At 56.9% G+C, this 27,953-nt stretch overlaps 6 protein-coding genes across 6 annotated transcripts; 2 read left to right on the forward strand and 4 right to left on the reverse strand.

Moving 5' to 3' along the window:
• Positions 1–1,359: 1,359 nt before the first annotated feature.
• On the forward strand, positions 1,360–6,175 carry UV8b_04266 (uncharacterized protein; the record flags this gene model as incomplete). Its single annotated transcript, XM_043141764.1, has 6 exons — positions 1,360–1,524; positions 1,632–2,105; positions 2,163–2,418; positions 2,561–3,376; positions 3,465–3,533; positions 4,362–6,175. The coding sequence occupies 6 exons, from the start codon at positions 1,360–1,362 to the stop codon at positions 6,173–6,175; spliced, it is 3,594 nt and encodes a 1,197-aa protein (XP_042997698.1).
• A 336-nt stretch (positions 6,176–6,511) lies between these two features.
• UV8b_04267 (uncharacterized protein) lies at positions 6,512–11,416 on the reverse strand (the record flags this gene model as incomplete). Its single annotated transcript, XM_043141765.1, has 2 exons — positions 6,512–6,971; positions 7,110–11,416. The coding sequence occupies 2 exons, from the start codon at positions 11,414–11,416 to the stop codon at positions 6,512–6,514; spliced, it is 4,767 nt and encodes a 1,588-aa protein (XP_042997699.1).
• A 2,878-nt stretch (positions 11,417–14,294) lies between these two features.
• UV8b_04268 (uncharacterized protein) lies at positions 14,295–16,321 on the reverse strand (the record flags this gene model as incomplete). The annotated part of the gene is made up of 3 exons (XM_043141766.1): positions 14,295–15,601; positions 15,676–15,887; positions 15,966–16,321. 3 exons carry the CDS (start codon positions 16,319–16,321, stop codon positions 14,295–14,297), a joined length of 1,875 nt encoding a protein of 624 aa, XP_042997700.1.
• A 7,125-nt stretch (positions 16,322–23,446) lies between these two features.
• UV8b_04269 (uncharacterized protein) lies at positions 23,447–23,710 on the forward strand (the record flags this gene model as incomplete). Its single annotated transcript, XM_043141767.1, has 1 exon — positions 23,447–23,710. The coding sequence occupies one exon, from the start codon at positions 23,447–23,449 to the stop codon at positions 23,708–23,710; it is 264 nt and encodes an 87-aa protein (XP_042997701.1).
• Positions 23,711–23,898: 188 nt separating this feature from the next.
• UV8b_04270 (uncharacterized protein) lies at positions 23,899–25,075 on the reverse strand (the record flags this gene model as incomplete). The annotated part of the gene is made up of 3 exons (XM_043141768.1): positions 23,899–24,320; positions 24,426–24,863; positions 24,994–25,075. The coding sequence occupies 3 exons, from the start codon at positions 25,073–25,075 to the stop codon at positions 23,899–23,901; spliced, it is 942 nt and encodes a 313-aa protein (XP_042997702.1).
• A 422-nt stretch (positions 25,076–25,497) lies between these two features.
• On the reverse strand, positions 25,498–26,769 carry UV8b_04271 (uncharacterized protein; the record flags this gene model as incomplete). The annotated part of the gene is made up of 1 exon (XM_043141769.1): positions 25,498–26,769. One exon carries the CDS (start codon positions 26,767–26,769, stop codon positions 25,498–25,500), a length of 1,272 nt encoding a protein of 423 aa, XP_042997703.1.
• Between the last annotated feature and the right edge of the window lie 1,184 nt (positions 26,770–27,953).

The raw sequence follows: 27,953 nt of genomic DNA on the forward strand, positions 1-27,953 counted from the left end.
TCAAGTGGTCAAGACGTCGAGACCGCGCGCAAAGGTGTACAGACTCTGCGAGGACGACGGCGGCCGTGGGAGCCGGTGTCACCCCACGGGCTGATGATGTTGCTGCTCTGGTTCGTGCGGTGCGACAAGGTGCGAGCCAGAGTCGCCGTCATTCATCCAGTGGGCTCGGGTCAAGCCGTGTGTTTCTCCCACGCGCCATCTTCCCAAGCAGACGGACGAGTCGGCGATGATGGAGGGGAAAACACACACACACACACACACACACACACAAAAAAGAAAACGACGGATGACCAGCCCGCCGTTGTTTTGCGAAAAGCGGCTCTTGTTCATGTCGAATCATTGTAATGTGTCCCTTGTCTTTCCGGCAGAAACCAAGAGTCGGCGCAGTTCCATCGACCCCGAGGGACTAAAATACGCAAACGGTTGTTTCCGAAGGAATTCGCCCTTGGCCGTTCCGTGCCGCCACACATACTTTGTCGTGGCTTTTTGCCATGTATCCAAAGCTCACGAGGGTCAAATGCCTCAAAACGCCCCATCCGCCGGTTCTCGGTATTATTGGGTCGGATGAATCGACTTGGACGGGGGCGGCTTCTGGTCCAAGCAACCGCCTGGGCTCAAGACACTATGCCGCCGAGACTTCTGCTCAGATAATAAGCTGAGCTGACACGTAGGATCCAGCCTTGCCGGCTTCTCTTGTTGTCGCGCGCGAATCGCCTTGTTCTGCAGCCCATGTACCGTGGTGAAACCCACGGCGGGCTCGATTAAGGTTTCTTGGTTGGCAGATTACTGCCTTTGCAGCCCGCTCCACTTGCAGCCAGCCGTCATGGGGGTCTTGTTCTTGTCTTGTTGCCCGCAGCCGAAATTCGCGCTGCTCAGGTTTCCGGGGCGTCGAGGGAATTGCGAGTTCCATGATGCGCATCGCTTTTGGCCCGCGGAGTATCACAAGGCGCAGAATGGCCCCGACACACGCTCGGCGAGTGGGAGACGGGGACAAAAGGAAAGGGAAACGGTCATATTCTGCTTCGGATGGCAAGAGACAATAACAACTCAATGACGGCATAGCCAAAATGGGCGTTGGGGAGGGAAAAGATTGCCTCGGCCTTGCCAAATGACGGAGCCATTCCGGAATCCCACTTTGTCTAGGAGCTAGCAAACATGGGCCCAGGAAGCGGAGTGGCTTGCTCGGCTCCAGAATGTCCGCCTGGAAGTTCGAGACGAAAAAGTTGATGATATATGGACTTGGCTTGACGCCTCTTCGCACCATGGCGGAGCATGACGTTTCCCACCATTCTCGATGCCTGTGAAAGGGGGAAAAGGAAAAAGAAGAAAACGAACGAGTGCGAGTCCGCTTTTCCCACGATGAGAGTGGCAGTTATTGGCGCTGGCCCTTCGGGTCTGACAACCCTGAAGCATCTCACCCAGGCACGCAAGCATCTCGATTGTCAAGAGGTGGAAGCTCGCTTGTTCGAGTATCAACCACACGTCGGGGGGACGTTTGTGGCCCGAGTCTATGAAGACGCCGAGGTAAAGAAAGAGGCTCTTCTCCCTCCTCACCCCAGCCACGTCTGGCCACGGACTTGAGGGAAAACGCTGACCGTGGGTTGGGGGGGGTTGGGCGCTTTTTTCTGCAGCTGGTTTCGTCCAAGCAGCTTACAACGTTCTCGGATTTCAGGCTGCCAGACGCCCCGGACTTTCTCAGCGCTGCCGCGTACGCGAGGTACCTGAGGAGCTATTGCACCCACTTCGATCTATGGCCGTGTATCCATCTCAACTCCAGAGTCGTGGCCGTGGTGCGCCGCCCAAACGGGCATAAAGTCGTCTACCGCTGCGGAGATGATGAGCACGAATGGGACTGCGACGCTGTTGCCGTGTGCTCTGGCCTTCACGTCGAGCCCAACATGCCCGCGATAGACGGCCTCGGCAACGTCCCACGGGTGATTCACTCGTCCGAGTTCAAATCAAGGAAGCAGTTCCGCAATCGAAGGACCGTCATGGTTGTTGGCTCTGGAGAGACGGGCGCGGATATCTCGTATCTCGCCGTCACCACCCCCACCGTGGAGAGAGTCGTGCTTTGCCACAGAGACGGCTTTCATTTCGCTCCAAAGGTCTTTCTCTCTTTCCGGCCTCTTTCTTTAGGCTCCTGTTTGCTAACGACGGAGCAGAGGAACCCTGGTCCAGTCATCCTGCCAGGCCTGCGAAAACCGGATCCGTTTGAGCCAGGGATACCCATTGATGTGAGCAGAGCAAACCTGTTTGACACGGCATACGTCCACAAGATACTTCGCAGCAATGACAAGCTGCTGTGGGGCTACTACAACCTGTACATCAAGATAATTCTCTTCATATGCTCGGGCACCACCCTTGGAATGGACCAATGGGTTGGGGAAATCAGTCGAGAGAGAGATCATCCTTCCAAGAGCACGTCACGTCAAAGCACTCTTTCCTTTCCTTCCTCTCTTCTCCTCTCTTTTCGTCAGCATCTGCCAAAAGAACAAAGCCCCGAGAGGGGGGGGAGGGGGGGATCAAACATAGGGCCGCCAACTTACTAACATGGATGTAGTATTTTTCAACAAGTCCATGAAAGTGTGTCCCTACATCAGTCAGCCGTATCGCCCACAACTTCCCGGCCCGCGCCTCTGGCTCTACGCCTTGCGATCGGCATTCGTGCAGACACCCATCCCTGACACCCAAGGACGACGCGTCGACCTCGCACCATGGCCGAAGCGTATCGACAAGTCGGGAAGCGTCGAATTCGTCGACAACAGACGGCCAGAATACACGCGTCTGCAGGGCCAGCGCATTCGCCCCGACCTGGTTGTTCTGTGCACGGGATACAAGCAGAGCTTCCCCTTCTTGACCAGCGGCTTCCGAAACAGCGCCGACCTCCCCTACCCTACTCCGAACTCGGCAGATGTCCGCCACATATGGAGCCGCCGTGATCCGTCGGTGGGGTTCATCGGGTTCGTTCGTCCTTCGCTGGGGGCCATTCCTCCGTTGGCGGAACTGCAGGCCCAGCTGTGGGTATGTCGCTTGTTGTCACCGCAGAGCATCCCGAGGCCCCTGTCGGCGCAAGACGAGCACCACTACAAGCTTCGTCCTGTGCCCGGGGCTCGAATCACCTACGGAGTGGACCACGAGAGCTACGCCTACCAGCTGGCTCTCGATATGGGCTCCGCCCCGGGTCTCTGGGACATTGCCGGGTTTTTCTCGTGGCGGAGCGCGGGATCGTCTTGGAGGCTGCTTCTGATTTGGGCGTTGGGAGCTCAGCTGAATACAAAGTTTCGTCTCAAAGGCCCGTGGAAGTGGCAAGGGGCTTTTGAGGTGCTGACTTCGGATGAGATGTGGCAGACGATTACCAGGAGGCCCATCATTTTCGGTAAGTAGCCCGGCGATTCTTTCGCTGGCCTTGACTTCTCTTTGGCAGCAGCAGGACTGAGAGATATTTTCGATTCTTCTTTGGGCAGGTCATTTCGCCGTTTCGATGCTCCCAATTTGTATTTTTGGGCCCATCAACTTGTTGTGCTGGGTGTACGGTACGCTCGAGGCCTTGGTGCTCGGACTCTGGGTGGTGCTTGCGGGATGGATGCCATGAACGGACGGACGAAGCCTGTCTTGTTCTTCGCCTTGGTCCTTTTTTGTTTGTTTGTTTGCTGGAGCTGGACTATGGTGGGACACGTCGGGGCGAGGAACCCAAGAGCTGATCCTACGGGGGATGGGTGATTGGTGATGGGTCAAGATTGCACGCGGCGTTGGCCGCCAGCGAGTTTGTTCTTGTAGACGAGCAGGGACGTTGTTGTCAATGAATAAAATCGTACGGCCCGACGGGCAGAGATGCATGAAGGCAGTAGACGACTCTGAGAAGAGCAGAGCCCATGACACCGACGGGAGGCGGGTAACGTGAAAACGAGAAGCGAAAAAAAAAATGCATAAAAAAAAGCATAAATAAATAAAGACCCAACGGCAGCCGGTGTTGGCTGGCCGTCACCGATCTGATCCAGCTGGTAATCTAGCCCGTTGCTGGCTGGACAAGACAGGAGCAAAGCAGCAAACGGGACGGTGTGCAAGGGCAAGAGACCAGGCAGCCTATGCATGTGCGGCCTCGTTGTCGACTCTGTCATGATGCTGGGTGAGTAAACTCGGTACGGAGTATGTCTGGTAGCCCCGGACGCATTGAAGGCTCCCAGGTTCCAAGGCTGGCTGCACAGTACGGGCCGCGCACGACACTGTATCCCGCACGGTGCGGTGCATCGCGAGCTTCTGCCAACCCACGGAAGTTGCTGCCGGCATCCCCGATTCCGACGGCCGTGCCCACGTGCTGGCACTCGCATCCCCGGGCCATGCTTCAATGTCGTCCGCACCAGGGGCGTCGGCAGCCCTCCTCTCGGAACCGTACGCCAGCCACCCGTTAAACGCCACCGCCGACGGCATCCGCGTCGTCACCGTCCACCCGCACCTCAGCCCCGACGGCCTCGTGGCGTGCCGCCTCCAGACCGTGACGTTTGCCCAGCGCCCGCAGTACGAGACGCTCTCGTACCGGTGGGGCCACGGCGAGTGCCCCCCGAGGACGGTGCTCGTCGACGGCGTCGCCCTCGGCGTCACCGGCAACCTCCACGACGCGCTGCACTACTTGCGCGCCCACCCGCGCCGGTCGGCCATCTGGATCGACGCCATCTCCATCAACCAGGATGACGTGGCCGAGCGCAGCAGCCAGCTGCGCATCATGCCGCACATCTACGCCCGCGCCACCGCGACCCTCGTCTGGCTGGGCCGCCGCTACGTCAACCTGCCGCCCCTCGACCTCGACCTCGACCTCGGGCCGGCGGAGGAGGCGGAGCCCAACGCGGACATCAGGGACTGGGTCGTCTCCGACGCCTACTGGGACAGGGTGTGGATTCTGCAGGAAATCGCAAAGGCGCGCCGGATCCGCGTGTGCTTTGGCCGGGAGCCCGTCGAGTGGGAGGCCTTCATGTCCTGGCTCCGCAGGCACCACCGCGACGGCGTGGACGGCACCGCCGGCCCCTTCAAGCTGGACGGCCTCCGCAGGGACAAGCACCGCGGCAGCTGCTCCCTCGCGCAGCTCCTCACCAACCACGCCGGCGCGCTGGCCAGGGACCCGCGCGACAAAATCTACGGCCTCGTGGGCCTGTCGACGGACGGCAGGGGCTTCCCCATGGACTACGGCAAGACGCTGCTCCAGGTGTGGTGCGACACGGTCCATTTCATGAGCCGCCACGACCTGCTGCCCCAGGACACGGCCGAGCGAGTCCGGTTCTGCGAGACGGTCCGCGACCTCCTCGGCGGCGAGCAGGAGCTCGGCTCCGTCTCGGGCGTGGTCCAGCTGTACAGCGATCCCCGGCGTCACCAGCCCTTCCCCGACGACGGCAACAAGGCGTCGTCCGCGTCGGATGAAATGGCCCTCTCCGGGCTCTCCTTCTTCTCCGAGTGCTACGGCGTCATCGTCTCGCTCGGGCCCTCGGCCAGCGAAATCCTGTCCTCCATCCAGGTGACGGATCGCTGGGAGGCGGAGCTCCAGCGCCTGTACCGGGGGGACCTCGACAGCGCCCACCACGAAAACGACAACCTCCTGCGCGCCATCTTCGACAGCCACGGCGCAAACGGCCAGCTGGTCGGCCTGTCCGCCCTCCAGGCCCACAGCATCGGGTTCCGCGGGCCCGAGCTGTACGGCAGCTGCTGGAGCTTCATGCACAAGGAGCGCGGCGCGGCCCCGGGGCTGGACGAGGCCTGGGTGCACGACACCACCACCCCCCACGAGCCGCGGCTGGCGATGCTCAACCTCTCGCCCAACCCGCGCTTCCACACGCCCTTCAAGCTGGCCTTTGTGTCGCCCCAGGCCCGGCAGGGCGACTTCATCTGCCGCGTTGACGGGTACCCCATGAAGCGGGTGGTGGTGCGGCCCGCGGAAGAAGAGCACTCCAACGACGTCAGGATGCACGTCTGCGGCACGGCCGTCATGGTCAAGGACGTGCTGTCCGGGGGCGTCTTTGACGACGACCACGTGCAGTCGTCGTTCAAGCTGGACGTGGTCATGGATGCGAGGACCCTGTACGCCCTCATATTCGGCAACGAGGGGCACGGCGGCCTCGACGCCCGCGTCGACATGGACTACGACGGCGTGAGGAGGGTTGTCGCCGCGAGTCTTGGACCGCGGACATGAGAGGCTTCCATGGGCGACGGCGAGGCAAATGACTTGCGTCGGAGACGGCGAAGCAACCATCGTTGGACCAAGTTCACCACTATATAGCACAAACGAAACGCGCGCGCGCCGTAAAAACCCAAACAACATCCCGCCCGCGTGCCGAGAAGAATGCCCACCAGACCGGCCCTCAACGCCATGCTCCCCGAAAGCCCATTCCCCGCAGTGCTGTACATTGCTGTTGCTGCCCCTCGTAGATCATCCCTCCATCCCTTGACGAGGGTATTCACTCTACCGGTACTATACATCCGTCATTGTCATCGTCATCGTCGCCATCACCTTCGCGCCCCCCCTTCCCTACGCACCATCTTGGAAACTAGCCCTCGGGGTGCGCCAGCCCGCCACGCTGCCTATACGGCCGCGGTGGAGCAAAAGATCCTGCATCTCGACATCGCCCCCGTCCGCGTCCGCGTCCGCGCCACCGGCTTCCGCCAAAGCGCCGTGTTCGACGAGGGCTCGCCGCGCCTCGGCATCCTTTTCGATCCGTTGCATGAGGTCCACGTCGGTGGGCCAGTAGACCCTGCGGACGCCCTGCACCACGAGGTCCAGCATGACAAGGGCAGCCAGCGCGATGAGCAGGGTTGTCCACCAGCTGAGCTTGCGCCCAAAGTTGTGTAGAAAACCGTCACGCACCATGTCTTTGCCCACCTTTTCCGGGTACGTGCCCGATAGGAAGAGGCACCATAGGAACCAGCCTGCCACGGAGATTGCGAATCCAGCAAAGGTTATGACCGTCTTGTGGTGCAGCTCGAGGATTCTGCGCGGACTCGTGTTAGTACCGCTGTCTTGACAGTGGGATGCGCTGAGGGTTTTCGGCAAAGAAGAGGGAGAGCATAGAATACAGGGGCCCAAAAAAGGAAAAAAAAAAAAAAAAAAAAAAAAAGGGCCAACTCACAGCAGCTTGACGTTGATGAATATGACACCAACGGTAAAGCACAGCGCCCCCATGGCGTACAAGCTCGTGTCCTGCGTAAACAGCGCCTTCGCGAAATCGGCCCAGGCAAAATAATATATGACGAAGCTGCCCGTCACGCCCATCACCATCCATCCCACGTACTGCGCGAGGTTGAACCCCCGGTTCTGCTGCCCAAACGTGTACAGCTCAGGCACCGCCAGGAGCGTCTCGGCGCTCAGGTCCTTTTCGAATATGCCCAGCAGGATCACGGGCAGCGAAGTGAACAAGCTGTTGAACACGGTCAAGCTCCACGACTCGAAGAGAGAGGTGCCCGAGTATCCCGTGAATCGCTGGTAATGCGCCTGGGCAAGGAAGAACAAGACCTCCTTCCAGAACGTTGCGAGGACGTACTTGCCAGTGCGGAGGTAGTTCCACCGGCCGTGTACAAAGAGGAGCTGCTGAAGGAATCGGAACTGCGCGATCGAGTAGTCGGATATCCTGGAAGCCTGGAGCCCCTCCCGTCCGGAAATACCGATGCCGACATGCGAGGCTTGGATCATGCCAATGTCGTTGGCTCCGTCGCCAATCGCCAGAGTCATGCTGTTGGGCACAAATCGTCGGACCGACTTGACCAGGTTGGCCTTTTGCGACGGGGACGCTCGGCAGCAAATGACCGAGTCTACCCGGAGAACCAGGTCGTAAAACAAGACTGCCAGGTCGTCGTCCTCGTCAACCTTGGCCAGAGACTGCCCGTCAATCACAACCACCGAATGGGGGACCATGCCACGCCCCACGTCGTTGAGTGTCGTCGTCAGCGTGTCCCGCAAGCTCCCGTGTCGGCCGTCGATGATGTAGATTTCGGAAAAGGGCTTGCACACCCGAGCAGAATGCCCAATGTTGACGGCAGTCTCCCTCTTGTCGCCGGTGAGCATCCAGACCTTGATATTGGCGCGACGCAGCTTGTCTATGGTCTCGGGGACGCCATCCTGGAGCTTGTCCTCAATGGCTGTGGCGCCAGCAAGCTCAAAGTTGTGCTCAATCAGCTCGCCCGCCTCTTCGATGCGCTCTTGGCGGTTGACGAGACTCGTCTCGGCTTCCTGGTACCGCTGCTTCCATTCGGCGTACGCGTCTTCCTGGATGTATCGGTATGCAAACAGCAGGGTGCGGAGGCCTTCTGATGCAAAGTATTCCACATGCTGAAGGCACCGCTCCAAAACAGCTTCCTCCTTGGCGGCTACAGACTCGTCAATCCGGTGGTCGACGCCGTCGTAGGACGGCGGCATCCGACCAGAGCTCGCGCGTCGGCCACCAAAGACGTCAGAAGAAGTCCGGGGCGACGTCGGCGCCAGCTCGTCGGACCATCTTCCAGCAAGACGAGAGTCGGCATTGTCCAGGTGCGACAGCCTCTTCAGGTCGCTAGATATTCTGCCAATGCTGCGACGGAGTCCTTCCAACCTGTCGACCGATTCGCGTCGCATCATGGCGAGACTAGTCCGCGGAGTGCCCCTGGTACTGGCTATGCTCATCCGATTCCGAGCCTTGTCCTGCTCGAAAGTCTTGCGCCGACTCGCGCGACGGCTGACTTCCTTGGCCTTCTGCTCGGCCAGCAGACTCAGCTGAAGTCGGGAGGCGATGACATTGTCTGCGCCTTTGCAGAAGACGCAGATTCGGCCGTCGGGCATCCTGATGATGATGGACATTCTCTTTCGTTTGCTGCTAAACTCAATGACATCCAACACCTGGTACGTTTCGATCCGGCAGAGCCCCTTCTTGCCGGTGGTTTGGAGTCTGATGGTCTGGGCGGCGCGATCAATGAGCAACCAACCCATGTCTTGTGCCGCCTCAACCAGCGCCAGCTCGTCCGGAGACGCAGCCTGGAAAGAAAAGCCGCCGTCATCCCGCTTCTCGGGAAGGCATGTGTGGCACAGAGCAATGCAGAGGAGAAAATGCTTCGCTTTCCGGGAAAACGGAGTGTGTGGCTTTCTGCGGATGTAATCCAGCATGTCTTCGGTCTTGACCTCGGGTTCCTCATCGGGTCGAACGGTCGATTTCCAATGGGATGCACTGGCGAACGAAGCCGTTCTCTTTGGCAGCGCAGATTCATAGTAGCCTTGTTCTTCTTCTTCTTCCTCCTCCTCCTTCTCTTCGTCTTTATCGTTTCCTCCTCCTACTTCATCTTCTCCTTCGGCTCCTTTCTCTTCCAGACTGCCAGTCGCACCCTTGTTCGTATAGTTTGGCGTCTTGAATGAAGAAGACGCCGGCAGTGTGCGCTCATGATGTGCAGTCTGCTTGCCCTTGCTGCGCCGGTCCTCCATCTTCCTCCACTTGAGTTCCTCGTCTCTTTGCACGTCCATGTCGTGCAGACAGGCTACCCCAGCAACGCTCATCTTGCGAAAACGCATGACATTCTCGGTCAATGTACCGGTCTTGTCGGAAAAGACGTAGCTCACTTGACCCAAGTTCTCCAGGATGGTCGTGGTATTGGCCACCACAGGGGTGTCAGTCACGGGGTCGTACATGTCGACATCCTGCAGGAGCAAGAGTTGGCCGATCTTGATGATCTCCATGCTGATGTAGAGAGAAAGCGGAATCAGCGTGTTGAACATGATTAGGTAGCCAAAGAATATCTCCCTATAAAGCACGGAAGCGCTCCATCTGTTCCTGGACACGAGGTAGAAGGACCTGTCTTGCACGCCGGTCTTCCAGAGGCGGTAACCAACCGTGAGCCCCATGGCGAGCATGAGGACGGTGACAATCTGCAGCAGAACCATCTTGTTGATCATGGAGTGCATGGCGGGCTTCTTTGCCGTCACGTTCTTGTTGGCATTCATGCGGATCTTGCACTCCTCTCCAGTGTTCACTACGACACCGATAGCCTCGGTGGTATTGCGGAGTATTGATCCTCGGTAAACGACGTTGCTGAGAGACAGCGGCATTGTTTCGTTCCCCGCAGTAACAACACGGCCGTGGTAGCTGTATAGGTCAATGTTGGGGTCTTCGGATACGATGGTGGCGTGCGTCGACTTGATGCCACCAAGGGTGCTGCATCGCTCAGCCAGCAAGGGGCTGGCCTGTTTGCTTTTGAGATTCGTCTCGCCGTCCAGAGCCATCGTCTCGAGATAGGCGATGCCGTTGGGTCCCGTGGCATGCAATAAAATCATATCAGCTGGCACACCGTCGTTTCGCCTCATACGAACAATGTCGCCAACCTTGACGTTCTGCCACTGGGTACGCACCCAGTCACCATCCTCGCTCATGGGCTTGGTCTGGACGCTGACCCCAAGCTTGACCTCGGGTGACTGCGGCCTGCCCACCACCTGCTTTCCTCCCTTTGGACCGTCGCTCCGGCTTTGGTTCAGCACCCATGCCTGGCTTCGATTCTCCGACTTGTCCAGCTGGTACCGCCTGTAATCATCGAATCCTTCCTTGGCCATGCTGAAGGCAACAAAGATTGACAGGGGTGCAATGGTTGTCCACCTGCCGACTGTGCTCAACCCAGGGATCATTTGCAGCACGCCCATGAGCAGAAAGTAAAAGTTGCCGAGCTTGCTGAACTGAAACACCAGCTGCTTTGGAACAAAGTCGTAGGCGGTATATCGGCTGGATCGGATAAAATTGCTCACGTACGGCTTCTGGCTGCGTTCGTCGAGCAGCTTGCAAGACGAGTTGAGGGGGATATGGCGACCATCGCGGCTGGGTAGAAGAGGCTTGCGGCGCAACAGGGTCTCGTTGACGAGTTTTTGGTACGCGGCGGCCAGAATGAGCACGACGGTCTCTCTCAAGGAGGCGGCGTGTAGGGCGTCCTTTGCTTTTTCTCCACCCGACTTGCCTGGCCGTAACCGACGGATAGAATCTCGAAGGTTCTGGGTCGCTCTATCGTCGGCTGGCTTTGCCCTCGTCGGCACGCCATCTGCCGTCTGAGCTGGGCGCTGGCTCTCACCGGCGGCTCCGGCTGAGCCCATGTCAGCCCCAGAGTCTCTCGAGACGATGGGAAATAAAACGTGCGTCTCATGTCCAAGCTCGAGCTTATGGTCTGCCACTAGCGAATGCCTCGAAGTTGCGCTTCTCGGAAACGATGGCCTTCGCGCAACGCCGCCTGCCGGGTTGCCAGGGTTGCCAGGGTTGCCAGGGTTGGACCTTGGTGGATGCACAACGTGGCTGGGTGGTGATTCCAGCGCAGGATGCCGCTCTCGTCTGGCCATTTGCGAAGATGTGTTCTGAAGCTGGTCGTCCTCCGCGACGGATTGCCGCGGGGACAGTGGGGGCGAGTCGCAGCCGCGATGGTTTGACGGAGGCGGGGAGGCCATGGCGAACCGAATCCTGGTCAACTATGTCTCGGTAACTGCTGCAATGTGGCGATTCGCGAATGGCATGGCTGACCAGGGAGGCATTACACGTCGGAGAAACGAGAGATATGACTGCCAGAGAAACGTTCTTCAGCCGCACGTTCCAAGTAGCATGAACAAAACCCAAGCTGCATGGGGAGAAGAAGAAGATGATTATGATGATGATGATGATGAAGAAAATAAAAATGTCTGGTACAAGAGTAAAAGCAAAAAAAAAAAAAAATAGGCAGTTGGGCCCTCGCAAAAGCTTATGTGCCGAGTGCCACGTAAAAGAAAAAAAAAATTACAAATATATCGCTAGCTCCCTGTATCGGTAGCATATACGAACGAAGAGGAAAAGTAGCGCCGCGCCGCGCAGGACAGGAACAAGCCGTGGGAAGAATTCTGTCGCCAGACTTCTGTGGCTGCGAAGGCTGCAACGAAGACAATGACAATTGTACATGACAATTGTACTCTGCACACGCAGTCTGTACCAGAGTACGCAGCCAGTCATCAGCCAGTCACGAGTTCGCTGCATGTGGTCTGGTTGTCACTGGCACAACTGGTGGCTTCAATTTGGTTACCTGTCAATAGCAGTACATAGGCAGGTACATAGCAGCCGCAGCAGCAGGTACCTAATGTACCTAAAGCAGTCAACCGAGTAGTCACTGTGGTAAGAGGTAGAGGTCCCTAGGCAGTAAGTAGCAGGGGTAAATGGTCGGGTACCAGCAGGCAGCAAACCAGAAGGCAAAACAAATTGACCAAAAGCAAACATGGAACCAGCCGCAAAATACTCCGTACACGTACCAATCCACTAGCGCCCCATAGCGCCAAGTACTAGAGCACTAGAACCACTCGATTCCGCTGCTGGCCGAAAGTAGAAGCAAGCGTCCACTCACTTCAAGCCAGCCAAGCCAGCCAAGCCAAGCCAGCCAAAGCCCAGCGGCCGCCGCCGGCTGGCAGTCGGCCAAAGACGATCGAGGCCCTGGCTTTTGCCCCACTCCCCCTCCCCACCCCCCCCCCCCCGCCCGCCCGCCGGGGTGCAGCAGCCCCTCCCTCCTTGAATTCCCCTCGCGGAGGTTCGTCTTGCGGTCACGGATCTCCTTGGTTCTCACATCACGTCTCCGTACTTCGTCGGCCACCATGCCCAATGCAGTGTGCCGAAACTACCGAGTACCCGCCTCCGCAAACAGAGAGAGAGAATGCCCCAGCCCCAGCCGGTCACTGGTTCTGGTAGGCGCAGTGTCCACAGTGCCTACAGTGCCCACAGAGCTGCTGCGTCGTATGAACAGGCTCACCGAGTCGTCACTCTGCCGAGTACCCCGGCGAGTATGCATTACATAACACGAGCATCCTATTTCAGAGGGACGAGACGAGTCTGAATACTCCCGCAAGATGCTTGGCATGGCTCTCCTCCGTACGGGCGTCCTGGGTTTACTTTCTGCCCAAATGTCGCCGGTGTTCCGTCACATAACCCATAACCTGCCGTGGCTTGTGTACTGGCAGCTGACGCCATGTTCCCCGACCGACCCTCCAGTCTTCACCCAGAGCCTATCGCCAAGAGAAATCAGAATTCACAGAACAGTGTCGATGGACCAGAATTGAGGGACTGCGTAGGGCATCTCCGCGGTATGTCGCAGTCTCATGGCGCAGTCAACAACAGCATCAACCAATCAATATTCAACCATTCCTGCCAGGTCGGAGTACATACCTTAGATGAACGGGTGACGGGAGTACGACGCCGTTCGACGCCGTTCGTAGCACAACATGCGCGTATAAAACGCCCCTTATCAGCCATTCGCGAGCTTCAAATCCGCTTGATAATTGTAAAGCTAGCATGTATACCCATATGTTACAAAACGTCGTCCATCACCGGCATGCCAGAGCCAGGAAAAGGAAAGGTGATGTCTTCAAGATTGCCCTAAAGCATACTTTTTCACGCCACAACAGCTCCCTCTTTGTCTGCTTCTCCAGCCCTAGAGCACTCACCCCCCGATTACGAGGAGCAAAAAAAGCCTTAACCAATCATCCACTCACGCCCAGTAAAAAGAGAAAAACAAAATTCAAAATTCAGAATTCAGAATTCTCAAAAAAAAAAAAAAAAAAAAAAAAAAAAAAAAAAGGGGGGGGGGGGGGGGGGATTATTCGCCCGCATGAGCCTCCTGGGCTAGCTTTTTTCTCTCAAGTCGCCCCATGACAAAGCGCGCCAAGAAAAGATTCCTCTGAGGAAAAAAAAGAAGAAGAAAAGACGACTAAACGATCCTTGATTAGTGAAAATATGGAAAGAAAAGAAAAAAAAAAACGACGCAGACGCCAAAATTAAAGTCGTTTTCCAAAAGCAAGTCTTCGAGGTAGCTCAAACCGCGTAGACCTGTATTGCTTATGCAACTAAGAAAAGATGCAATGTACCATCACCGTACCGGACGCACATGGTCAATGACACGGGAACCTTCATCCCATTGGGCAGTGATCCAACAAAATAGCTGCATGATTACAACCTGCTCAGTCAGTATCTCTTTTTCGAGAGATAGGTACGCAAACGAGAGTGCGAGTAGAAAAGAGTCAAGACTAAAAACGCGCATGACCGTATTGCGTATTGCGAGGCTGAAAAAGGTCGACGCAGGGTTTTACATTTCAACCCAAGACCGGCAACAACCCCTACCCTCCCATGGTATCAAGTGCTTCGAATATATCCAAAAAAAAAAAATCAAAAACAGTATAAACGCCTAACAAATGGTGTGAAAGCTTTTGCAACAATGGGCCCTTTGCTCGCCGCGCTTATTGTGGCGTGGGCAAAAACCAAGCTGGATATCTTTCGCTAGAAAACACGGCAAGTCATCTGTTCGCCACCTTGACGACATCATTGAGCTGTTGGGTGCACCGACTCGGGGGACATGCTGACCGAGTCGATATGTTCAAAATGTACCAGCTGTTCCATGTCAAGCTCGCCTTGCGATGCTGAAACATAGCTGCCGGGAGACTGGCCGTGCATGGGTAGGTTGATGGTGTGCTTGGAATACATCTCGTTCAGGCTGACACCATCCTCCGAGATTGTGCAGGAACCATCGTGAACGGCATAAAGTTCGGCGGATCCCGGGCGCCCCATCATGGTCATTGGAGGGGATTGCTCAACAATGGATGGTTCGGTAGCGACACCAGTATAGGGCATGGGAGACAGAATGCCTCCGTTATCCGTTCCTACCATGGGAGGAGATAGGAAGGGGCCATTGCCGTATGGTGTAACGAAGTGGGCGGTAGGGATAGGTCCTGTCTCCGGTCCTTGAGACAGGTAAGTGCCGGCTGGACTTGGCGGGAAATCAGATGGCGAGGCTGTTGTGGCCGATATGGGGTATTGGCGCATGTCCAGGCCAAACGGGGCTTGAGTGTCAATTCTCAGACCGGGGCCCATAGAGCTTGGTTGTTGAGGCACAGGCGCGTAGATACTCGAGCTGTGCTGCGACAGTCCTGTCTCGCCAGGTGGTTGGATGTAGAAGGACGGCATCAGTTGGTTATGGAACATGGCGAAGTCGACGGGGCCTGGTACGGACCGACTACGCTGTCTCTTGTGACCGTGAGGTGGTGGGCCCATGGCGGAATGCATATGGTCCATGGCCCAGTGATCCTGCATCATTCCGGTGGGTGGTTGATGGAAATTAGGTTGCGACGCCGGTCGTGCCGTGGGTGAGACGGGAGCTGAAACGGAGATGGTGTGAGGATCGTGGACAGGGCCCATGACAAAATGCTGAGGATTGTGTCGATTCATAAACGAATCGAGCGACACCAGCTTGGCCAGCTGATTTGTCAGAATCTTGGGATTGCCTCCCAATTGATGAATCATGCACTGCGTGGCCTGCGTATCCTCGGTGAAATCGGGGCACTGGAAGAAGCCGTTTGCTACAGACGATGAATCCATGAAGAAGTTGGGCGCACGGTTCAGCTCGATGACAATGCCACCGATCTTGTTAAGATCTGTTTCGTTGTTTTCCAGCCAAATGTTCTTGATGAACGAAAACGGGTACTCAATTTTATATCCGGCTTGTTCGTTGTTGATGTAATAGGTCATTGTACACTTGTCGGGTGAATAAAACACAATCAGATCCATAGTGTTTTGTCCAACTCGAGTCCACTTTCCAATGCTGAGGGATCTGCAGGTAAGATGATGAATCACTATAGAGCGGTGAGGGTTAATCAAGCTGCATGGCTGGTGGAAAATTGGCTGAAAGGGGCGAGCCGCGACTTACAGACTTTGCCTTGACCAGACTGGTCACCACCAAGCATCATGACGTTATGGCTAAACGGCATCAAGCCGGTGCGGCCGAGGTAGTTTGCGCCGAGTCCTTTACCTGTTTCCAGCGCCTGCATGGCCAGGTAGGCCCTCATCGAATCAGGAATTGAATCAATGTCCTCACCCGTTTCCAGACTCTTCTTCGCCAACAACTTGATCTTGGCTCGACTACAAGTCATGTTTAGAATACATTCTGGGGCCAAAAAAAAAAAAAAAACTCAAAAGAGGGAAAGAGAATGCGCTTACCGATTCTGGAACCAGATTTGAACAGACCTCTCGGTCATGTTGATTTCCTCTGCGATTTTCTCCCTAACTCCCGCAGTAGGAGTTGGATTTTTGTTGAACTCTACCTCTAAAATTGTAAGCTGATCCTGGGTAGCCCTTTGTCTCTTCTGATTCTTTTGTTGCTGAGTGAGTGTGCTTTTTCTGGGAGGCCGTTTCGAGTTCGACGGCGGATTACCACCGGAGCTGGATTGAGATGGCGACTGCTTCGTGGATGAGGCCGGTGTGGGTGTCGCAATGTCGCATTCGGGAGCTGACATGGGGCTGAGGGCCGTTGGGAAGTTGGCCAAAGCCACAGCATGTTCGATTTTCGTTGACATCGTGAGGCTATTTAGGCGTAGCTAGGAACGAGTTTGTCGCGCTTGTCGATTCGTAGCCTTTTTATCAATTCGTACACACACAAAGATGGCCGAGGATGTCCAGCAGGTGAAGACTTCAAAAACGGGCACCAGATCCTGCTAGAGCTCGCGATAGCATACGTGCCGCCGGTCCAGAAGCCGGGAAAAAAAAGGGGGGGCGGCCAGATGCTGTGCCGATCTATTTCGAATGGCCGCTCAGCCAGGGCCTGGGGCAAAAACCAATCAAGGATTGGGGAATGTAGTCCAACTTTCAAGTCAAATAATAAAGAACGTAGCAAAAGTGTGTACGATTTTGCGAGACGAAACAAAAATGTAAAAAAGGAATGGAGCCTCCAGGTTTAGGGAGGGAATCGAGGAGCTTTGGTTGTCCCGATGATGTGAGCTGTCGTCGATGGAGAGCCGAATGATTGTAATGGGAACCCGGAAGGAGTGACGGGTACCGAGATGGCTGATGAACCACAAGAGAGTGACTTGAAAAAGAAAAAAGAAGGAAGGAAAAGAAAGGAAGGTGCAGGGGAAAGCCAAAGCAAGCAGCAACAGAATATGGAGGGAACAGAGACCGAGGAGAAAGAAGACGAAGGATGGGGATGGGAGGACGGGAGCCACAGGGTGGAAGGAACCGCACGAGGCCAAGGCAGAGCAAGAGCCGGCTGGACTGTGCCTGCCTGTGCCTGCCTGGGCCTGCCTGGGCCTGGCACCTGTGCGACCGAAAAGTAACATCGACCACCGGGTGTGAGCCGGTGGGTAATCGAGTACCTCTACCCAGGGGCGGGCACTCGCTGCTGCCAACGGGGCTTGCGAGTTGGCTGGGGGCATTGTGAACCACACCGGCGTGGAATCAGGTACACCAGACGGTAGTTACTGGGGGTCCCGCGGTCAGGTCAGCCGACCAAACCAGACCATATTTTGACGCTTTCAACGACAGTCTGATCATCGGCTCAAGGTTGGCCGTATTGAGCTTTTAACCACGGCTTATTTAGTTTGGACAGCTTCCCAGAATCCAGGCCACAACATGTCTATCTGCTGGTACGAAGTACGGGCCGCAAACATATACCCCCCCCCCCTCTCCTCTCCTCCCCTCCCTCCACCCGCCAAGCCCCCACGCGCAGGCAGGTGCAGTACCGCGTGCTCTGTAGCTCCACGCCTGCACCTGCAGCCTGTCGAGGCGGCCCGCTGAGACGGAGCAGCAAGAAAAAGGAAAAAACAGGATCAACATTTCCCCCCTCAGATTCCGACCCGGGTACTTCGGCGCTTGCGTGCGCCATTGGCCAGCCGTAGTACCTTTCTCCCGTGCGCACTCTTGTTTTCATGTACCTAACCCAGCACGGACTCGGAGTACTCCTTTCGATCACCCGTCTGGTGATGCTGCTGCAGCACTAAGCACTCCGTACGCGTAGACATCTTCTCGGCAATACGGCGGTCAAGACTGGTACGCCGCCATTTTCATCCTCCCTCAAGCTGGGAATTTGTTACTCTATATTTTTGACCGTGCGCTTTGGGCATGGCTTCTTCACTACAAGCAGCCGCAAAGACCATGGGCTTGCCAGTCGTCGAGCGGATCCGGCCCATCGAGACTACGTCCTGATCTCCTTTTTATTTAAAAAAAAAAAAAAAGAAAGAAAGAAAGAAAGAAAAATTCAGGGAAGAGGAAGGGAGGGGGGGGCCGCCAAGAGGTCCATGACCCCTCTCGTCGAGTTGTTCGCGGATACTGAGCCAGTCAAGCGCTGCTATGGATGGCCGACGTCCAGGGATGTGGCAGTGGGCTCTGGGTTCCACCCGGGTTCTTCAGGTAAGCAGCAGCCGTTCCTGGTGCCTGACCTTACCCAGATGCGCCACCTAATTGGACCAGCCCAAGCAGTGCAGTGTACTCCGTACTGGCCGTTGTCTGATGAGGGAAAAGTCGAAGCATGGCACTACGCCCAACTCAATCCATCCAAACGTATTGATTGATGGTTTCCAAGAGCCGGGATGCGCTTGCGCAGTACGGAGTACCTGTCGACCTGTCAATCTGTGAGTCTGTGGCTTGTCCTGGCTCATTGGGTTTTTCGGAGTCTGGTGCCCTTGTTGCTTGCCGGCAGCGGTGTTGCCCCTCCCCCCCCCCCTGTGACGCGTGGTGAATGGAGCACGGTACATTTTTAGCACCTTGCTGGGGCGGCAGGGGGTGACTGAGCAGCTCCACTAGCGCGTCCTCCCCCTCGACCAGACGGATCATCGTGGTTTCGTGAGGAAGCCAAGTTGGCGACTGGTTTGAGCGCAGGGGTATGCAGGTCTTTCAGGTACCTCCTGTCTAGTACGTTTGGTGCGTGCTACTCCGTACCTTGGGTGCCTGTAAGAGTCCGTGTGCGCAACGCAACCCCCACTGGGCTGTGGTGGTCAGTGGTCAAGTGTTGGGTCGCTCTTCCCTCAGCTTGAGCCACGGTGCACAACGAGCGGGCGAGCGGGCCTTGCAGCTGGCTGGGGCCTCGAGCCCTTGACCAGTGAGTGAGAGTTGAGGGCGAGGGAAGCCTGCATGATCCTTTTTTTTTTTTTTTTTTTTTTTTTTTTTTTTTTTTTTTTTTTTTTTTTGCACCGATGGCATTGATGCATCTCCGGCCATGGTCCGGCCATGGTCATTCTTCCATACCAAAAATATCTGCCTGTTTCTTTCCAACAGCATGATGATGATAGTTTGGACGACCGGGCGCCTGGCCTTGATCCAACAGTCACGTCCACCACAATGTACCAGTCCCTGTGCTATATTCTCCTTCTCTCTCCCTCTCTTCTCTTTCCCCCCTTTCTTGTCTCTCTTGTTTGGTCCGCGACAAATAAACCGAGAGGCATATGGTCAACCATCATCCTCCACAATAGAGCTCAGTCCCGGCTACGCAAAAATCCACTCCGCACCGAGAGAAGCAATGTGAAACCTCTAAGCTATCGATAGCGTCGGTTGGGGTCAAATAACCCCCCGTGCCTAGCACAGAGTACCTAGGTACTAGTCGGTAGGGAGTAGCATGCGTCGCCATCGGAGGCCTACAGAGTCCACGCTCCAGACTCGTGGTTCCGTTTTTCCACGGGGCGTATGACGGAATCACGGATTCAGCTGCAACACTTTCCAAGCGCGCGCGGGCCTCGTGCCAGCCAGCTTTCCTTGCACAGAATCCATCATATCAAAAGGGGTCCAGAACCCCGTAGGTACGAACCAGCCAATGGCCAAATCCTTTCTCTTCGGTAAAAGCGAAAATAACCATGCCGCTGCTGTTTAATGGTTTGCCCTGGGGCCAGACGTGTACGGAGTAGTCTCAGCCAGACGTGGCTGCTGGAGTGCGAGCGTCCGTCGAAACTGTGATGACTGACAATGGCATGGGATGTTTTCTGTCGTGATCTACAGAGCAGAGACGACTGGGTACCGGGAGGCTTTGATCGCGTTCAGGCGCCACAGGTATCCCCCGGCAGCATGGTTTCGTCAGGCTGTGGTCGATCCATGCTTCTGGACTCGTGAGCTGTGACGAATGGCGCAACTCCTTCACTCTGGATGTCTGAGACACCGCTAGCCCGAGCCCCATCCTTCTACCGTGTCATCCAACCCGCGCGCATCGAGACTACATATCAACCGACCTATGCCCCCCCCTAGTCATTCGACCCCCCCATAATAACTTAACAGACCTGACCAATGCTCTTTCCTAATATAGAGAGATACACTAATAAATAGTAGTAGATCCTTTAATCTATAATAGCCACTAGACTATAAGTATCTTTATATATATTTTTCTATAGTGAGTGACTTCCCTTATATTTTTACTAGGTATCCCTACCTAAGAACCTAATATTAAAAGTAGATAAAGTACCTTTACATGGACTTTTTTATAGAAAGTGACTTCTTTAATATTCTTACTAGGTACCCTTACGTAAGAACCTAATAAAACAGCAGAGAAAGTACTTCTCCCTATATTTTCTAAAGAAAGTAACTTCTTTAATTTCATTTACTAGGTACCCCTATCTAAGAACCTAGTAAAATATCAGAGAAAGTACTTCTCTATATAGTTTTCTATATAAAGTGACCTGACCCACTATTCCCTAATAAACCAATTATATTAAGAGTATAGCCCACAGCAATGGTCAGGTCAGTTAAGTTATTATGGGGGGGTCGGATGACAAGGGGGGGACACAGGTCGGTTGACCTGTACCCTCGCGCGCATCGGTCAAGGCGCGTAGTCTCGGGTAGCTTTTTTTTTTTTTGCGGCCAAGTTCACATTCTCCAGATGCAATAGTTCAAGCGTCGCCGCCACGCCTACGAGGAGAAAAGGAAGGAAAGAAGAGAGGAGAAGGGAAGAAACTGAGCTTACATCAGGCAAAATTAGGGAACGTCGTGGCGACTGGCCGCATGGAGGCAACACAAGCTCCAAACGCGAAGAACAAACAGTCTCGTACCACATGCTCAGGTCCACATGGACTCAACGGGGATACCCAGCCAGGCACGGAGACAATCTGGACTCAGCAAGGAGTACATGCTGGGTCAGTCGCCTATTTTTCGGGCCTCGATCAAGGGACTATACTACCAAAGAAGGAGAAAGCTGAGGTTGCGTGGGGTTGCGTGGGTGGGTTTGCAATCCTTGGTGTTTGCTGGGAGGGCTGGCCACGTACTGCCTCATCCCAACTCATATCGGGCAATTGTATCGACATAAGCTCAGGGAGGTGGTGGAACTGGAGTCACACATGATGGGGCAACAGATAAAAACCACCAGCACGTTCTCCCTCTACTCCAGCTCGCGGGTACAGCTGCCAAACCAGGAACCAGTTCAAACGTACGATTCACATTCACTGTCGAGCCATGCTGCGGGGAAAGGGGTAGGTTATCCGCGGACCAAGCCGGCAGACATGATGTGATGATTGGGCTGCGCATGGGCACAAAAACCTACATTTGAGCTAACGCTGCAAATCCTGCATCAAGTATCCATGTCCTTCGTACGGGAGTACGGTTCCAGGAGTAAACAAGCCAATGGTACCCTGTCCCTCGAGGAGGAGGAGGAGGAGGAGGAGGAGGAGGAGGAGGAGAAGGAAACAACGGCATTGACCAGTCATTGAAGAAGGGGTTCAAGTTAGCGCCAGCGTGAGGATGTTGGCGTCAAGCTGCATCTAGGCTGCATAAGCAGCAAGGCCGCGGCAAAGAGAGCGAGCGATTCCGACCCGCCCAGCTCCGGCAGTTGTCCCACTCCTTAGCCCTCGCCTCTCTCCCTGGTCAGTGCTCATTGTCACTGCTCGGTGGCTCGATGCTCGATGCTCGAGCCTCATACATGATGGTCAAAGTTTGCCGGTGTTGGAGAAGCACAACCACCCAGGCCCAACAAGAAACCCTGGGTTTCTCCGAGGCCTCCCCCGAGGGTGATTTTCCCATGGCTCATGGCCGAGCTGCGAAAGGAAGATGAACGGTCGGCATTTCTTCTTATTCTTCTTCTTCTAGAAGGTCGGACTGGAGGCTCCCTGCCTGTGGCGGGCGGGAATCTGCCGGACCGGTGCTGGCTGGACCAAGATTGCAGTCGACGGGAAGTTCATGATGCAAGGCACCCAACATGACTACAGACCGCGTGGAGGAGTCACTGCACCATCCGTACTGGCTTGGCCGCCAGGGGGAGTTGACCGCGATTTCATGGGTCCGGCCCGGATCCCTGCTCTGGTGTCGTCATGACGGGAGGAGGTCCTGTTGGTGGCGCCCGGCGGCATGTATACAAGTCACCATTAGGAAGGAAAAAGGACACTCCGAGCAGAGCAGCATTCCGAATAGGACGAGTCGCTACTCTACCTGTCCGTGGCCACCTCGCCGTTTTTCACCACGCACACTGGTTGCAAGCCGGTCGGCCGCGGGCGATGGGCTTGGGCCATACAGGCGGATTCTGGGCTTCAGATTGTTTTTTTGGTCTGTTGGCAAGCCGAGGACAAAGATGTGGAAACCCAACGCTGCGCGGTCCCTAGACGTGCTCCCTGCCTCCGCCTCCGCAGTGCCCTCCAACTGGCTAACTACATGTAGTCTTAGACATGCATTACCCCTGACTAGGGCCCCAGAGATGCTGCTTCCTGTCTGTGCACCGAGCCTTGCTCTGTTTCTCTCTCGTCCGATCAGTCAACGGTGTCCTGAGAAGGCCCCTTCCCCCCTGAACCCCGGGTCGCAAGCCCAGCGCCACATTCCCGTGGGCGCCTATCGTATCACGAGAGCCGCGCAGGGGGGGGGGGGGGGGGGGGGGTTTTGCGCCGCGAGTACGGGTCGATGAGGTTCGGCCTACAGGGAACTACCGGGTGCTTTGAACAGCACGAATAGGGGCATTCCAGAATTCTGCCGTTGCAAAAGGAAGGAAAAAAGAGAGGGAAAAAGGAAAAAAAAAAGGAAAAGGCGCGCTGCGGCAGCAAGTTGAGCACTGGCACATGCATGTCTCTCTGTCCATCACTTGTGGCATGACGGTGATCCAAGGGCGGCATCGCATGACGGCGTTTGGCTGATGGGAGACACTTTCTCTCTCCGTCTCTCCTTCTCCTTTTGTCTCTGTGTCTGTGTCTCCGTCTCCTTCTCTGTCTGTCTCTCCCTATCCATCTGTTTTCTTACCAGTCATCATGTTTCTCGTTTCTCTTGTTGTTTATTTTTCTTTTCCCTCGAACCCTCGACTTTCCCCCCTGTGCTGACTGACTCCACTTTCCCCAGCCTGCTTTTGTCCCTTGCAAAGTACTCCGTAGCTCCGCGATCACGCCCAAGCAGCCGCTAGAGCTGCATCGCATCTAGGTCAACTTGGGGCTAGTTTGTTCTTGTTTCCCCCGGAAAAGAGCAACAGCCGCTTGACGAGACTCCCTCACCAGGCCCTTTATTTTGTTTTTCTCTCTCTACCAATCAAGCCAGGCACGTGTAAAAAAAAAAAAAAAAAAAAAAAAAAAGACACAGCACCGATGCGGCGACGTCCGAATTCGCGGGCGCATTCGTTTCGATTGACCTGCTCCGAGTGAGATGCCATGCCGGAAAGAAGGGTTTTTTTTTTTTTTTTTTCCCCGTGGCTTTCTTTTCTTACGCGTGAGCAAGAAGTTGCGGCATGCCGTGGCGTAGGGCAGAGGGACCAAGAACACAAAGCGATGCCGTCGACAAGGCGACGCGATGCGAGCCCTGGACTTGGGCCCTCGGCCAGCCTTGGCTCGTTGCCGCAGTGTCGGGAACCGGGGAGTTGTTGCTTGAGCCTGGGGCATTTCCTGTCCTCGTACCGCGCTGAATTTGCCGTGTCCCGTGGCGATTGCGTGACCCGGAGTCGAGAAACTGGACCTGGAGTCGAGGAGTTGGATCGAGGGTCCAGAGTCGGGAGTCGAGAAGCGAGAAGCGAGAGCCGAAAGCCAAGTCTGTAGAATCATGCCGTCAAGCTTGTGGGGGGGGGCCTCGCCCTTTCTGAAGACGAAAAGGAAACCAAAACACCATGAGCGCAGCGTAGCAACACCAGGGGCAACCGTCCCGCAGCAAAGACTGCAGCCCGTAGGACGTAGACGCGGTTGCGGCTTTGCGAAGTGTCTGGTCGGGAACGCACGCTGGGGTTTCGTCACAGCTCCCTCATGACTTGCTGCACGGCCCTGGCGGCCATGCGTCGCCTCTGCCCGTCGGGTAGCCCGTCGGCAGCCTCGCGAACCGCCAGCAGCCTGTGCATCATGCTTTCCAGCTGGTCGACCTGCTGCTCCCCGGGGGCATCATCACCGCCTCCCACGGCCTCTGCTGGCAGCCCGGCACCGGCCGTATCAGCCCCGACCGTATCAGCCCCGACCGTATCAGCCCCGACCAAGGCCTCCCTCAAGGCCTCCAGATCGGCAGGGCCGAGGCCAAAGTGCAAGTCCTCCGGGTCGAGGTGATCGTCGTCGTCGTCGTCGTCGTCGTCGTCGTCGCCGCCGCGGCGCGCATGGCCGTCGCCCACGTCAGCCCACTCGTTCGCCTCGAGCGCCTCCCTGACGCGCGCAACGCCCGTCGTTTCTAAAACCCCCCTCGCCAAAAAAAACAAAAAAAAAAAAATCAGTTCTTGCCGCCCCTTCCCCTCACCACCGTGACGCTTCATCGCAAGGGGCGTGGGAAACGTACCGCCAAACTCGTTCCGCACCGGGCTCTCCCCGCCCACGTGCACAAACTCCAGCCCGGCCGCGGCGCACACCTCATCCCACTCGTCCGCGGCGGCGCTCCCGCCCACCCCGACGGCCAGGCGCACGCCGTCCCAGTCCCACCCGCCGAGGCCCTCGTCCACCACCCGGCCGACCTGTTGGACCAGGCTGCCCGCCGGGCCTGCCGACGACGGGCCCCCATCCCGCGGCAGCTCGAAGACGAGGACCACGGCCCCCAGGGCGGCGAGGACCTCGTCCGCCTCGGGGGACAGGAAGGACGCGGCCCACTCGGACGGCGAGGACACCAGGTCCAGCCAGATGGGCACTGTGGCCGAGTAGTAGCGCGTCCGGAGGCGAAGCTCGTGCGTCGCGCCGGCCAGGGAGGCTGATGCCGGATGGCGGGGCGCCGACCCGGTGAGGTCTGCGGAAAGGCCGACAGTCAGTTTATTTTTTTATTTTTTTCCTGTGCACTTTGGTTTCTTGGTGGTGGCGGTGGTGGTGGTGGTGTTTGGGGGGAAAAGAGGGGGGGGAGGGGGAGCTGTGAGCAATGCCTTTTATGATGCTGCTTAGATGGTGGGCCTGGCCGTCGAGACTGACGGCCAGGATCCTGCGCGTGGTGGTGCCGCCCGGCATTGGGGGGGATTCTGGCGATGCAAGTTGCGAGATTGCGTTTGGCTTCGTTTGGCCAGGTGGAAGGGGGGTTTGGACCCTCGGAGATGGAAAAGCCGCCGGGCCGGGGGGTCAAAGTACCTAGGTACGTACATAACATGGTAATCTAATCGGGCAAAGGCGGGGCAAACCGGGCGGCAAGGTGGGCCTCGGGCCCGCATGTCGCCAGCAAGTCGCCCGGATGGCCGGCACCCCCTTGCCGCTGCGCTCCGAGGCTTCCATCCTCGTTGTGTCGTGGTTGACGATGCTGAGCTCCTAGCTGCTATTGCTACTGCTATTGCTACTGCCATCCGTACTACAGGTCTTCCAGTGACAGGGACAAGAAACGTATCCCCGTGAAAAAAAAACCAAAAAAAACCAAAAAAAAAACCCCCCCGCCCAACTCTCTAGGCCGTGTCGCCTCCCCATCCAAAGCTCCGGTTCACCACCCCCATGGCGTCCATGGCTTCCATGCCGGCCGCCTCTCGCTGGCCACCGCCGCCGCCTTGCCCGGCCCTCGTCCTCTCCAGATCCCCCTGGTCGAGCGTGCCTCTCCTCCTCTCCAGCATGGCCCGCTGCACCGTCCCCGCCCACATGGCGTACCACTGCTCCTCGCTCATGGACGCGTACTTTCTCCTGCCCGGCACGGCCGTCGCCTCGCTCAGGCTCCAGTCCGCCCTCACCGTCTCCCAGCGCTTCGTGGCCAGCAGCAGGTACGGCCAGGTGAACACAAAGAGGAGGCTGAAGACGAACACCATGGAGATCCACCGCGTCAGGCGCCACCGGTTGACGGCGACGTCGCTGTACACGTGGACGTGGGAGTGGCGGACGGGGAACGCAACGTCCACCCGGCCCCGGTAGTTGGTGGCCCTGACGAGGCCCTCCAGCCGCCGGCGCAGCAGGTCCCAGTCGTACCCCTGCACGCGGCGCTCCACGGTGAAGCACCTCAACCTCGCGCGCGACGCGCAGTACCGTCGGCACCACTCCCGCAGCCCGGGCACGCCCTCCTCGGGCGCGCCGCCGCCGCTGCCGCCGAACCCGGGAGCCCGCGTGGCAAAGACGGTGCCCCGGCGCACCTTTTCGAAGTTGCCGGCCGTGCTGACGCTCCTCCAGGCCCGGGCGGACCGGATGTCCGCGTACAAGAGGTGCGTCAGCTCGATTTCGATTTCAAAGTCGGTGACGCGCCTCGTCTCGCGGTTCTTGTCGCTGCCGGAGCCCGAGCGCTCCATGTGCGTGCCCAGCATGCGGACAAAGGGCCGCGGCGGAACCGCGGACAAGCGGTCCACGAGGCCGGCCAGGCGGTCTGGATCGCGGTCCAGTCGCGCGTCGACAAAGTACGCGTGCACGTCGTCTTGTCGAAACGGGCGCTCGTCGTCGTCGTCGTCGCGGTGGTGTTGAGGATGTCGGGGCATCAGGGGGTCAAACACGCCCTCTGCATCGTTGCTGAACTCCTCGTGGTCCGTGTACAGCGGCGGGAGGTCGTCGTCGTCGTCGTCGTCGTCGTCGTTTGCCAGCTCTCGGTCAAACAAGTGTCCGTGGGGGGAGGGAGCGCGGTGATGGGTAGGGAAGGGCGAGGAGCCGAGGGAGATGGAGGCAGCAGATTCGCCGAGGTGGGACGGCGTGGAGGAATGCGAGCCGACGGCTGCGTCGCCCGTGGCCGATGGCTCCGGTTTTCCCATGCCAAACACGCCCGCGGTGATGAGAGGTTTGTCGGAGATGTCGCAGACAAAGGGCGGGCGGGCGGAAGTAGTAAAAAAGAAAGGGTCGGTCGCAGAGTCGGGGCCACAGGCAAGACCAGTCGACACGGATGAAGATGGAGACACACGAAGATGGACAAACGTAGATGGACACACGAAGATGGACAGACGTAGATGGACACACGAAGAGGGAGGGGGAGCCGCTCGCTCATGGATCCAGAAACTCCCCAGCGGTTGGCCAAGCTGAGCTGAGCTGAGCTGAGCTGAGCTGACACATCCATAATGGCTGCTCCGTCCTCCCTCCCTACAGCTGCTGCCTCGCTTCAATACCACCCCAGCCGTCTCCCCCGTATTTCCTCGGTTTCTGTTCCCTCGTCCTGACTTGAACGCAGGGCATTTGATGCACGCAGGGTCAGCCGTCAGCCGTCAGCCGTCAGCACAAGCTTGGAACTTGGGGCTCCGAAACCCCGCTCTCGTCAGCTGAGCTGTACTGTACCAGTACATGCCACCCCGCCTGTACCCCGCTTTTGCCAAGGCTGGCTTGGCTGACAGCTGCCGCCCAGGCTGTCTGCCAGACGAGGGCCCCCCAGCGCCTGCGCCTGCGCCTGCGCCTGCGCCTGCGCCTGCGTGCCCGCTTAGGTGCGGGATACTTCCATGTTCCGAGGTGAAGTCTGGTTCAGGATTCGTAGGGCTGAGCCAGCGGGTGACCATCACATCACCGGGTGTCGATTGGCTCTAAAGCGTGACGCCACACTTGTATATGACGTTATTGGGCTTCATTTACTGCGCTACCAGCACTCCGTAGAGTCCATAGTCTTGCACCATGACGCCACATCATGTGTGACTTTATTAGGCTTCATATACTGTGATTTGCAGAGTACCTAGATACCTAGGTACCTCTTACTACCTTGGTACCCAGCACTGCGCTGTATGGACTGCAGTCACACCCGTCATCAGTCTCTCTGCCTCTTGCAATCATCTCTATGAATAATACTCCCGTGAATACTCCAATGCGCATGCATATAATCCAAACAGAGGTAATAAAAAAAACAAGACGAAAAAAAGAAACAAGTAACAAGCACAGCCTAGACTGCCATCGCTGTGACACGCAAGCCATCACGGATCCCCCCCCCCCCCCCCCCAACCACTCCAAGTCACCATGCTTT

The sequence above is a fragment of the Ustilaginoidea virens genome, chromosome 3, assembly GCF_000687475.1.
Source record: "Ustilaginoidea virens chromosome 3, complete sequence".
In the NCBI taxonomy this organism is placed as follows: domain Eukaryota; kingdom Fungi; phylum Ascomycota; class Sordariomycetes; order Hypocreales; family Clavicipitaceae; genus Ustilaginoidea; species Ustilaginoidea virens.